At 55.3% G+C, this 11,605-nt stretch overlaps 2 protein-coding genes across 4 annotated transcripts; one reads left to right on the plus strand and one right to left on the minus strand.

The window, feature by feature from the left end:
- Positions 1 to 617: 617 nt before the first annotated feature.
- On the minus strand, positions 618 to 5,072 carry Chpf (chondroitin polymerizing factor). Of its 2 annotated transcripts, none has more exons than XM_041650080.1 (4): positions 4,560 to 5,072; positions 3,042 to 3,615; positions 2,408 to 2,587; positions 618 to 2,112 (listed from the first exon to the last, which is right to left on the minus strand). In XM_041650080.1, exons 1-4 carry the CDS (start codon positions 4,871 to 4,873, stop codon positions 856 to 858), a joined length of 2,325 nt encoding a protein of 774 aa, XP_041506014.1. In that variant the 5' UTR covers positions 4,874 to 5,072; the 3' UTR covers positions 618 to 855. The 2 variants fall into 2 exon arrangements, with proteins under 2 accessions (XP_041506014.1, XP_041506015.1); XM_041650081.1 differs by lacking the exon at positions 4,560 to 5,072 and adding an exon at positions 4,052 to 4,184.
- Positions 5,073 to 5,238: 166 nt separating this feature from the next.
- On the plus strand, positions 5,239 to 11,605 carry Tmem198 (transmembrane protein 198). 2 transcript variants are annotated; one of them, XM_041650083.1, is made up of 5 exons: positions 5,239 to 5,669; positions 5,972 to 6,108; positions 8,361 to 8,936; positions 10,127 to 10,329; positions 10,640 to 11,605. In XM_041650083.1, the coding sequence occupies exons 2-5, from the start codon at positions 6,063 to 6,065 to the stop codon at positions 10,775 to 10,777; spliced, it is 963 nt and encodes a 320-aa protein (XP_041506017.1). In that variant the 5' UTR covers positions 5,239 to 5,669; positions 5,972 to 6,062; the 3' UTR covers positions 10,778 to 11,605. The 2 variants fall into 2 exon arrangements, with proteins under 2 accessions (XP_041506017.1, XP_041506016.1); XM_041650082.1 differs by having other exon boundaries at positions 5,972 to 6,176; positions 10,640 to 11,604.

Here is an 11,605-nt window from a genome sequence, read left to right on the forward strand (position 1 = left end):
GCTGGTTCCTCTCCCCTCTCTCCAGGCCCAGCTCCCCTCTTGGCAGGGGGAGTGGGTGGCCCAGCAGGCCTGGCCCAGCTCCCAGTTCCCCCTGTACCAGCCCCACCTCGAGTTCCCTCCACGGGGAGTGGGCGGAAGACCTTTCCGACCTTGGCTGAGCTTACCTGGAGGGGGAGTGGTCTTCTTAGTTCTTGCTCCCTAAGGACTGGTTTTATAAAGTGCAGGCAAGACTGGGAATAAAGAGTCACAAAGAATTCTGTGTCTGTGTGTCTGTCTGCTTGTGGTGGGTGGGTGAGAGAGAGCTGGCATACACTTGCTGGAGGCTGGGCATCTGTGTGACTTAGTCCCTGTAAGAAGCAATGAAGGCACACACAGAACAGGCTCCTCCATCCTTAGAGTCAATTCTCCCTATCCCATGCCTATCTTGCCAAAACTCTGAATTACCAGTCTACACTCATTAGTCCACATGTAGTCAGTTTATTAAAGCCAGGGTTTCATCACGGATCCAGAAGGGACAAGGTGGAGATACTGTACCCCTCCTTTCTCTGCTCCCTCCAACAACTCATCTACAGCCCAGCCCCCCGGACAAGATCCCAGGAACTATGGCTGGCGTTAGGCATAAATACATAGAGGCCATAGCCTGAATCAGCAGCGTCAAGGGGGCAGGGAGACTGGACAAGAAAGGATGGCTCTAGGGCACCTCTTTCAGGGCTTGTCCTGAGCCCATGGGCCCACAAAGCAAAAGACAAGGGACCAGTGGGCTGCCCTAGGGTCTGAGGCTACAGCCAGCCCTGTCCAGCGAGGCTGGCGTGTGGCTCCAGGTTATCGGGGAAGAGCAGGGAACAGGTGTGGGGCTTAGGTGCTGTTGCCCTGTTCCTGCTCAAAGAGTAGCATGGCAAGCTGGGTGCGGGAGCCCAGGCCCTCCAGCACGCTCTGGCGGCAGCGGTGGTACAGATCCTCACTCAGCCGAGCGCTACACGGCTGGGCCCGGTAGCGCTGCAGCAGGGCCGGTTCCACTGCCCGCAGCACATGCAAGCTGGAGAAGCGCAGGAACAACTCGTACACATCCAGGCTCTCCAGCAGCTCCTCCTCCTGCTCAGAGGCCGCTGCCAGCCGTCCGCGGGCTGCCACATAGTCGGAGTTGTAAAAGCACGCCTCACTGGCAGCCTGGCGGTCAAAGTGGCCAGTATCCCGGCCCAGTTCTGGTGGCCCAGGCCCCTGGGGTGGAGCCACGGCAGGGTGAAAGGCCTGGAAGTGCATGGGAAAGAAGGCCTGCCAGCCAGAGATGGCATGCATGCGACAGCGGTTCAGGAAGTCAGATGTGAGCACTGTGTCTGGCCCGGCCAGCAGGAACAGAGTGTCTAGTGGGTGCTTCTTGGAGAGCAGATCCATGAGACGCAGCGGAGAGGGGGCAGCTGTCTGCACACTGAGCCAGGGCACTCGGGCACCGGGAAAACGCCGTTCTAGCTCCGCTACGTGGGCCTTGACAGGTGCAAAGACATCCGCATGGGCTGCCCGCTGGGCCTGGCGGGGCTCGTACAGCAGCAGCAGAGTCAAGGATGCTGCATCTCCGGGCTCCAGCGCTGCAGTAGCAAAAGCATCTAGGAAACCAGAAGCCAGGTCACGTTCGGCTGCAGCGAGCGGCAGTAGCACAGTAAGCCGAGATGCCTCAGTGACATAGGGCACTGGCAAGATCTCCACTCGGCTCAGGGGGCGGAGGAGCTGCACCCTTCGGGTGAGGGGCCAGCGGCCACCCTGGGGTGTCAGTGCTTCCAGCTGCAAGTCTAGTGTGTACTCCATGCCTCGGGCTGGATCAAAACGCCTGTAGCCATTCACCAGCTGCTGCTTCTGGAGCCGCAGTGCTGGCTGATAACGGCGGTTGAGCTCCTCTAAGGCCGTCCCCAGGACATCAGCCACATCAGCCTGGTCAGCCCCACGCAGTGGACAGCGGGGCGAGCCATCGGCACAGGAGAAAGCGTACTGTTCCGTGAAGTAGTCCCAGCGCAGAACCTCAAAGCGTGAGGCGGGGCGAGATGGTGCTGGAATGCCCACTGGCCAGGCAGAAGCCCGTTCCCCATCAGCAGCCAGTCTGCTTGTATTCTGGATCTCCCACTGGGCCAGAAGAACAGATCATGAGCAAACTTGGGAGCCATATGGTCAGAATCCATCTAGAGGCTATGTGGGCAGTGATACTCAGGGAGGACCTGCAGCCTCCTGCAAACCTCTGCTCACCCAAGGGCCCCACACGGTCTCTCCACAGGTTGAGGCAGCTTGAAAGTTAAAAGTGGAATTTCCTGGCAGTTCCACAGAGGTCAAAGACCCGGGATTTTAGCGCTGCCTTTTCATTTCCCACGATCTCTCAGAACCTGTTCCCCTTCACCCCCCAACCCTCAAGCCCAGACTGTACCTGCAATTCTCGAATCTCCTGGTAGGTGCGGTCCAGCTCAGCCCGGGCAAAGGCCTTGTGCAGCTGGTACATGTGCACAGGGTCACGCACAGGGTAGGCTGTCACGGCACTGCGGAAGCGAGGGTCCCCCTCCTGCACAGGCTCCCCAGGGCTCACCTCCAGATAGTTGTAGTACACTCCCTGGGGAAAGAAAGGGAGGGATCCATAATGGGAACAACAGAACTGTCTCCCCTCTGTCTCTTAGCCAGCGTCTCATCTCCTAATCCTGTGACCAGTTATGGACTTGGGAGATTTTAAGTTTATCTGATCAGTTGATGTTGTACAACCCTGGTCAGATCTTTTTGAGCTCATCTGTGAAAACTGTCTCAGAGATGTCCACAGAACTAAATAAAATAACTGATACTGAATACATATAATATGCACAGATCTCTTACTGTTTCCTAATCCCTATACATCCCTGCCTAGTAACTGTTTCCATCAGCATTCACGATGCTACTAAAGCCCAGAACTAGTAATTTACCTAGGACCACTGGGATTTTCAAAAACGTTAGATTAACATGGAAACGCAGGTCTGTGTCTCTACCACCCCATAGCTCTCCTGGGGAGAGACACTAGGGGGAGGTTGTCTTCCTACCTCATGGTCACCAGTACAGCCCACGCCTGTGGCATCAAGGATGCACCGTCCCAACCACTCATCTGGGCGAGCACTGACGATGTCATTGCGGCAGCTTTCCAGGTGAGGGCGCAGCTGCTGTAGCAAGGTGCGAGACAGTAAGACTCCAAAGCCCCCGTGGCAGTAACGGCCTCGGGTGCTCTCTCCACCGATGAAGTCCTGGGGCCGACCAAGATAGAGATGGGTTGCCGAGGCAAGGCTGAGGTGGCCAGCTAGACGTTCCAGTCCATGCGCCTCGGTGTAGGTGGCATCAGGCACTAGGAAAAACCAGTCAAAGTCATCGCCGTGTTGCTCCAGCAGGTGGCGCAGCGCCAGGTGCAGGTGTCCGATGGGCCGCTCTTCGCCCAGTGTCACCACGACCATGCCTGATGGTGTCCGGCGGCCCCGCGCACCGGTCAGGAACACTACACGCTCCAATCGGTGTCCCAGAGTTCGGTTCACAGCCACGCCCAGTGTAGGCAACGTGGCCTGTGAGGTCAGCACTGCCACCAGCAGCCTCTGCCTGATGCCCAGCTCCGTGCTGATATACCGAGTTCTGAGAAAAAGACAGTTAACGAACAAGATAGCACACAGGCTCCGCTTGTTATTTCTTCTCTGGGCCTGTTGTGCACCCATGAATAGGATAAGAATAACATCTCTCCCACGAGGCATGAGAATTTAAATGAAATACTGGTCTTCGCACTGGAAGATAGCAAGTTCCATGCAGGTAACAAAAAGAGATTTTAGATCTAATTCCAGATTTCACAGGCTAGAACTTGTGTCCCTGAGCATGATACTTAATTTGAGCCACCTGTAAAATGGGATTGATTGTACTTAAACAGCAAAATGCTTGGCACACCGTGCATATACTTCCTACTATATGAAGATGCTGTCATCTCCCTGAGTATGTCCTATAATGATGTGTAGGAATTCATGGAATAGTGGTATAGAGAATGTCTTTCTTGGAGGGGCGAACTAAGACAGTAACTCACCTTCCTAAGATATAACGTAAGTTGTACAACTGGAATTCACTGTTTACTTAGGAGAAATTAACTTCAATTCGTGGGCAGAGGCATCAACGTGATGAGTACGTTCCTCCCTCTCCCATCTCATCCCAAAGTGGCCCTGGAAACCCATCGAGGAATGAAATACAGGTAAATTCCAGGTCCCTCCTTTTTCTTTCCCCCTCTTTATACACGTATCCTCCTTAACACTAATTTCTCTAATAGTAAACAGACCACCTAGGAGCTAGGAGGGTGTCTGGGGAACTATGGGTGCAGCCGTGTTAGCTCAGCTCAGATCCGGACATGATCCAGAAAAGGCTTCAAACTGGTCCCCTGGCTCCCTGGAAAGCAGGGTCATAGGAAGTAATCGAGGCCCAAGGACTTCCTGGCCAGCCAGCCCCTTCCTTCCGGAGCCTGACCCGGCCTCCGGTGGCCTCCCCAGCGCGCGCGACCGGGCTGGTACCCGGGGGGTGGGGCGGATGGAGCGGATCAGTACCTGACGGCCTTCTTGGTGGCCTGGCCGGGCTGTGCGGGATGGTAGGGCAAGACACGAGGCTCCCAGCTCTCACCGGCGCCTGCGCCGGCCCCGGCTCTCTCGCGCTCCGCTCCGGGTTGCACCGAGTTGGGCCGGCGCGCCGCGTTGGTGTTGCCGCGCGGCGGCAGCTCAGAGTCTCCGGGTTGGGGCGGCCCTGGGCCGCAAGGCTCCTCCACCCAGGTGACGCTGAGCAGGCTCAGGGTGAAGCCCAGGGAGATACCCACGGCCACAGGCCCCGCGGGCCGCAGCACCGACAGCAGCAGCGACGCCCGCATGGCGTCCCGACAGCGGGCCCCGTCCCCCGCGCAGCCCGAGGAGGCTCCGAGGGGGCGGGACCGGGGAGGGGGCGGATCCGGAGGGCCCGGGCCCAGCAGGCGGGCCCCCTCCCTCCCCGCCGAGCAGAGCCAGCAGCGAAAGCCGGAACCCCCGCGCTGCTCCGCTGTCCCTCCAGCTGCGCTTCGCCTCCGGGCCTCCCAGGCGGCTGCTGTCCGACGTGTCAGGCGAGGGCCCCGCCCCCGAGGTGGGATCTCAGCCGTCAGCTACCGGAGAGGATGGAGGGGGAGGAGGTTAAAGGGGAAGGACCCCCGGAAGTGCCCCCTCCTCAGTGCCGGAGAGGCAGACGCCGGGGGCGGAGTCCCCTGCTTCCCCCGGCGTGGTTGGTGCGTCCCAGGTGACGTCAGAAGCAGCCCGCCCCTGCCTGGATGGTGCACCCTGAGTGACGTCAGGAGCAGAGGCCGGAGCTGTCCATCAGCACCAAAGGCCGCCGGCGGGCTCAGGGCATGGGGCCGCGGCTCCGGGGCAGCCCGAGCTCCTGCTCCTGCTCCTGCTCCATTCCCTTTCCCGGGCTGGGTCCGAGACCCCGGGCTGTGGGGCTACAGTGCCAGCCGGTGTTGGAGGTGGAGCGGCGACGCCGTCGCACAGAGACCTGTCTCTCCGGCCCAGCAGCCCCCTTCACACGGCGGACTTTGCCCCGACCCCAGTCAGTAGGAACCTCTGGCGTCCCACCACCCCGGCTCCTCCGGTCCTTGAACAGCCTCTCTTGCTCGGAAGCTCAGGTCACCTCCAGCCCAGGTAGATCTTGGACAATCCCAAAATGAGCCTCTCCAGATGGTGCCCAGGCTGCCTCTTTTTTGCCAGCAGCGCCCTACCCTCGTCTGGCCCCATCTAGTCCCTCTTTTAAGTCCATCCTAACCGCCTCTAGCCAGGCACTTGTTTCCCTTTGTCTTTACTCCGGGTTCCGGAGACGCTTCCAGCGCTGCCTGATGTGGGCACCATTCCTTTGTCCACTGTGCCCTTGCTGAATTCCGCCACTAGCGCTGTTTTCCTGGTGGAGACCCACGACTGACTCTTGACCCCAATTTCCTCTCTGTCAGGTTGACCTGGGAGGGTGACCCTCTTCCATTCCCAGCACTATGCCGGGTACTATGGAAACTCTGCGGTTCCAGCTGCTGCCCCCGGAGCCAGATGATGCCTTCTGGGGTGCACCCTGTGAACAGCCTCTGGAGCGCAGGTATCAGGCCCTGCCGGCCCTCGTCTGCATCATGTGCTGTTTGTTTGGAGTCGTCTACTGCTTCTTTGGTGAGAGCCCCCCTCATTCTTCATGTAGTCCCTCCACTGTTTCCCTGAGGTTCCTTTTCTGGTGTCTCTCAAAACATTTTCAGCCCATCCCACCCCCATGGCAATATCTTTCTCTTATTGATCCCAGGTATATTTGTAGATTATTGACTCTGGAGTCCACAGAGCACAGGTTTTAAATTAGATTCTGAGTTTGAACCTGGCTCTATATGTTAGTCACCGTGATGTAATGGGTACATTAACCTGAGTCTCAGCTTTCCCACCTGGACAAAGGCAACAATGTTTGTCTCATACAGGCACAAATTAGTAGGTACTCAAAGAATAGTAGCTATTGTAGTGAAGATGTGTTTGGATCAGCAGGCTAAGCAGACACTGAAAACACTTAGCATGGTGATTAAACATGGTCCCTTACAGCAGGGCATATTGTATGGTGGGGGCGAGACCTGGAATATTCACACTTGTGGTACATATTAGTGTGGGCTGTATGGTAGTCACACACATGGAGATCGCCTACAAGGCAGATTCCCATAAGGATGGGTATTGTGAAGAGTTGTATGGGGGAGGGCGTGGTATGTCTGTAATCCCAGCATTCAGGAAGCTGAAGCAGAGGAACGGAAGCGCAAGTCTAGTGTGGATTACATGGTACAGTGGTGTGTGTGTGGTGTGTGTAACTGCAGGAGTTCAGTTGAACAGGTGAGTGTGGGTCCAGTTGACAGCTCTCAAGGTCTTGGCTACCTTCCTTAGAGAAAAGTATACCTTTTTCTCATTTCCACAGAGATATCACATGGGTCAGTGGCAGCTTAGAGTAAATGCCCAGTGGGTTCTTCAGAAAGTTATAGAACTTCGCAGTGGAGACTGTTTTCTATGTGTAGGGTCCCAAAGACAGCCTCCAAGCAGATGTTGTAACTAGTTTGGGCAAAATGGCTGGCAGTTTGCCCCAGTGTGGCAGACTCTATACCTTCTGTTAGAATAGTTGGAAATTTGGGGTGTGGGTCAGATGGTCTTACTTTTACATTTTTTGCAAGGTGGGCAGAGAAATGCTCCCCCACAAGAGTTTAGGATATGTAATGGGTCTTCAAAGGTCTCTATCCCCTCTGTTCTGTGTGTACCTACTCCTTCTGCATGGTGCTCTGGACAGCTTAATTCCTTATCCTCAGCTTTCCCATCATCCTACCCATTTTGGATGCTCCTACCATGGGATTCAGAGACTTTTTCTAAACTCTGTTCCTCTCTGACTACAGAGCCTTCTGGGATCCGATACCCTCATGCTTGGGACCAAATCTCCCTTTTGTCTTTATTAAATTTCTCTTTGGCTCTCCCTGCCTCTCCTTGACTCCCAACTCTGACTTCTGCCTTCCCTACTGTTGAAGATCTATACCCGCTCTCTCCTTCATACACTGCTAATGGTGGAAAGTCCCTATAACCTGCTCTTCTGAAACTTCACAACCACAACTTCTCCGCATGGTCCTCTTGGATTTCCAACAGTCCTATACGGATCCTAGCACCCTCCCAATGGTTCTCTTTGATCCCTGTCACTCTGATCGGGAGACCGTTCCTCATCACTGTGGTCTCTAGTGATCCCATTTCTCTGGCCTTAGTGTTCCCCTTTGTCTTTAATAATCTTAATGATTCTCCTTCTATCTGCAAAGACCTCATCGCCCCATAACCCAGCTCTGCTATCTCTGCAACCTTCCAGAAGTGCTTTAGCTCTGAAGCCCTATGACCAAACAAGGATCTCACCTTGTATGGGATGTAAACTTATGTGACCTCATCCTTATACATAACTTTTCCCCCTGACTTCCATGTTCTTCATCTCTGACTAGTCCTCCTCAGAGGCCCTAAGAACTCATTATTGATGCCCTTGTGACTCCAAAGAGTGATCTCTCTGAATCACATGATTCTAAAGACTCTTATTTCCCTATTACTGATATACACGATCCCAATGATCCTTAACTCTATCCCTCAGACTTCAAAGCATTATTTCAATAATCAATGTCTTCCCAGTGATTCCCAGCAAACATCTATATGGTCCCCTGACCTCTAGCTCCACCACTGAGCCCTTGTGACCTCTAATTCTCTTATTATAGCACCCCTGCCTCTGATTCCCTTGTGTTTCTATGTTCCCACTCTCTGACTTCCAACCTGGAAACGCCTTCTTGGCCCCTCACTGACCCTGTTCTCCTCTAGGTTACCGCTGCTTCAAGGCAGTCCTCTTCCTCACTGGGTTGCTGTTTGGCTCAGTGGTCATCTTCCTGCTGTGCTACCGAGAGCGGGTTCTGGAGACGCAGCTGAGTGCTGGGGCAAGCGCAGGCATCGCACTGGGCATTGGGCTGCTCTGCGGGCTGGTAGCCATGCTGGTGCGCAGCGTGGGCCTCTTCCTGGTGGGGCTGCTGCTCGGTCTGCTGCTCGCTGCTGCCGCCCTACTGGGCTCTGCCCCCTATTACCAGCCTGGCTCCGTGTGGGGCCCACTGGGGCTGCTTCTGGGAGGCGGCCTGCTCTTTGCCCTGCTGACGCTGCGCTGGCCCAGACTGCTCACCACCCTTGCCACTGCTGTGACTGGTGCTGCCCTCATCGCCACTGCCGCAGACTATTTTGCTGAACTGCTACTGCTGGGGCGCTACGTGGTGGAGCGACTGCGGGCTGCGCCTGTGCCTCCCCTCTGCTGGCGGAGCTGGGCCCTGCTGGCACTCTGGCCCCTACTTAGCCTGATGGGCGTTCTGGTGCAGTGGAGGGTGACAACCGAGAGGGACTCCCACACAGAAGGTGAGAGGGCACAGGCTAGGGTGGGCATGGGAAGAAGGGATGGACAAAGATGGTGGGGTGATTGGGGGATTAGTAAGAGGGGACGGAAGCTATATACACCAAAATTGGAAAGCCTCAGTTAGAAAATTGACTTGACCAGGGTCTAGGAGAATAGGGTTTAATAACAATATTCACTAGAAAGGAATGTGTGGGACACCGGCTCTAGGTCAAGCCCATTCCAGGCACTGGGGTGATACAGAGAGAGGTGAAACAGAAGAAGGATAGAGGATGTAGCTCAGTGGCAGCATGCTTGCCCAACATGCGCAGGGCTCCGAGCTTGATTCCCAGGACCACAAACAAACAAATGCTACCAGAGACGGGGGTCATGCTCTTATGAGAGTCCAGGGCAGCTGAGAAACATACTAAACATGCAAACAAACATGTAAATTAATTCTAATTGTACAGAGTGATATGGAGTGATACAAAGTAATATGAAACTTTCACCTTACGGATTCCACTGTAGTTAGAGTGGCCAAGGAAGGCTGATGGTGTCAACCCTCTGCGCCGAATTTTGTTAGGACAGTGAGATGCCCATGGAGGGCTTAGGGTAGCGGAGGAAATAATAGGTTAATGTTGGGAGATGTAGAACACATTAGAGAAATGGTTCTCAATCTTCCTAATGCTGCGACCTTAATATAGTCCCTTATGTCATGGTGACCCCCAAACACAAACTTATTTTTTGTTGCTACTTCATAACTGTAATTTTGCTACTGTTATGAATCATAATGTAAATATCTGTGTTTTACAGTGGCCTTAGGCAACTCCTATGAAAGGGTCGTTTCACCAAGTGGATTAGATCCACAGGTTGAGAACCACTGCATTAGAGGGAGGCGAGCAGAGAAAGCAACAGTGAGGAAGCAGCTGTCCAGTTGAAAGATGATGGCAGCTGGCCTGGGAGTCACCCAAGGCCTTAGGGTTGGCACAGCAACAACAGTTGCGGGGGGGGGGGTTGCACATACGTGCCTTTGCGAGAAAAGAAAAGCTGGGAAGTGCCATCTTGGAGGTGAGAGATCAGGAAAGGAAGTAACAGAGTGGAAGTGTGGGTCACATGCAAGGGACTGTGGAAGCCTGAAGCTCCTCGAGGGTAAGAAGGGAGAGGGCTCGGGGAAGAGCTATATGAACTTGAGTCTCCTGTGCCCATCCCTCTACAGTGGTCATCAGCAGGCAGCGAAGGCGAGTGCAGCTCATGCGGATCCGGCAACAGGAAGAACGCAAGGAGAAGCGGAGGAAGAAGAGACCCCCTCGGGCTCCTCCCCGAGGTCCTCGAGCTCCTCCCCGGCCTGGTCCCCCAGACCCTGCCTATAGACGCAGGCCAGTGCCCATCAAACGCTTCAATGGAGATGTCCTCTCCCCGGTGAGGTCCCAGAGCCCCTCCAGCTCCTGGGTGGGAAGTGTATGTAGACTGACTGTGCAGGACTGAATCTTCTTGGGGGACACTGACCTTAAGGCCTATGCTTGTCCATCCATCAGAACCTCTATACCTGGGCCCTGATGGATCCAACTGGGCAGGTGTCCCAAGTACTGACACTAAGTGGACATGGTATATGGTGCCTTTTAGGGTTGATGCTTTGGGTTTATGCAGGCCAGGGGAGTGTCAGGCCTGGGTGGGACATGGAGAGGTGGTTCTGCAGCAGGACTCACACTGGTGTTTATCTCCTCCACAGAGTTACATCCAGAGCTTCCGGGACCGGCAGACTGGGAGCTCTCTGAGCTCCTTCATGACCTCACCCACGGACACGGACTTTGAGTATGGGTCCCGGGGGCCACTGACAACCTGCTCGGGACCCCCTGTGCGGGTGTAGTCATGTTGCCTGTCTAGACTCTGCAGTCACCAGCTCTACCAGCTTAGAGAGTCCTGCCAGGCCACTGCTGAGGCTGCACGGCCCTGTGGTCTTTGACTGTCTCTCTCCCCTCCTTGGAGGGGGTTGGCCAGCCACCGGAAGGGAGGCTGTGTCTCAGGCTAGGTAGGCCTGGCCTGAGGGAGAAACTCCGGTCCAAGCTCCCGAGGGACTCGGGATGTGAGCCCCACTGGGACGTGCTCAGGGTTCTGTGTTGCCCATATATGCGTGTGTGAAGGGGGTAGGCTTTGAGGGGACACTGGGACCCTTGCCTTAGATTTCTGATTGGCAGGGCTTCTTCAGGGCCAGCCCCGCCTCCTATCCCACTGCTGGGGTCCCATGGGCCACTCTCCTGCATGTCTGTGAGGAAGAGGCCGGCCTGCCTCCCCTATTGCTCTACCTTCCAGCCACTCATCTAAGGGTTCTCGTCATTGTCCATGGAGCTAATGACAGCACCCCTGACCCTGGTTCCCTGGCCTCTGCAAAGCAAGCAGCCTGAAGAGCCATGGCAGGGAATAGGGGCAGGGAGTGTTGTTCTCGGTTGGGTTTGGGAGGAGGGTGGAGGGAGAAGGGCTTAAATGCACGGTGCATGTCTGGTGTCTGTCATACCACCCTAGACACCTCATGCTTCTGTCCCCTCCCACCCTGTTTAACAACTTTTATAAATGTGCCAAACTATGTGCCCTCTGCCAGAAGTCTTCAGTAACTGGTACTCCCATCAATCAAGTTGGAAGCCCTGCAACCTCAGAGCTATGCCACTGACTATAGGGGCTCCAAGCATGGCCTGCCCTC

The sequence above is a fragment of the Microtus oregoni genome, unplaced genomic scaffold, assembly GCF_018167655.1.
Source record: "Microtus oregoni isolate MIOR12 unplaced genomic scaffold, Mior012 000004F_ref0000308, whole genome shotgun sequence".
Taxonomy (NCBI): Eukaryota; Metazoa; Chordata; class Mammalia; order Rodentia; family Cricetidae; genus Microtus; species Microtus oregoni.

Coding starts and splice junctions, on each gene's coding strand:
- Chpf (XM_041650080.1), bottom strand. CDS start 4,873: ATGCGGGCGTCGCTGCTGCTGTCGGTGCTGCGGCCCGCGGGGCCTGTG. Junction 3,616..4,559: donor GCCACCAAGAAGGCCGTCAG/GTACTGATCCGC, acceptor TCTTTTTCTCAG/AACTCGGTATATCAGCACGG. Junction 2,113..2,407: donor AGGAGATTCGAGAATTGCAG/GTACAGTCTGGG, acceptor CTTCTGGCCCAG/TGGGAGATCCAGAATACAAG.
- Tmem198 (XM_041650082.1), top strand. CDS start 6,011: ATGCCGGGTACTATGGAAACTCTGCGGTTCCAGCTGCTGCCCCCGGAG. Junction 6,177..8,360: donor AGTCGTCTACTGCTTCTTTG/GTGAGAGCCCCC, acceptor GTTCTCCTCTAG/GTTACCGCTGCTTCAAGGCA. Junction 10,330..10,639: donor ATGGAGATGTCCTCTCCCCG/GTGAGGTCCCAG, acceptor TCTCCTCCACAG/AGTTACATCCAGAGCTTCCG.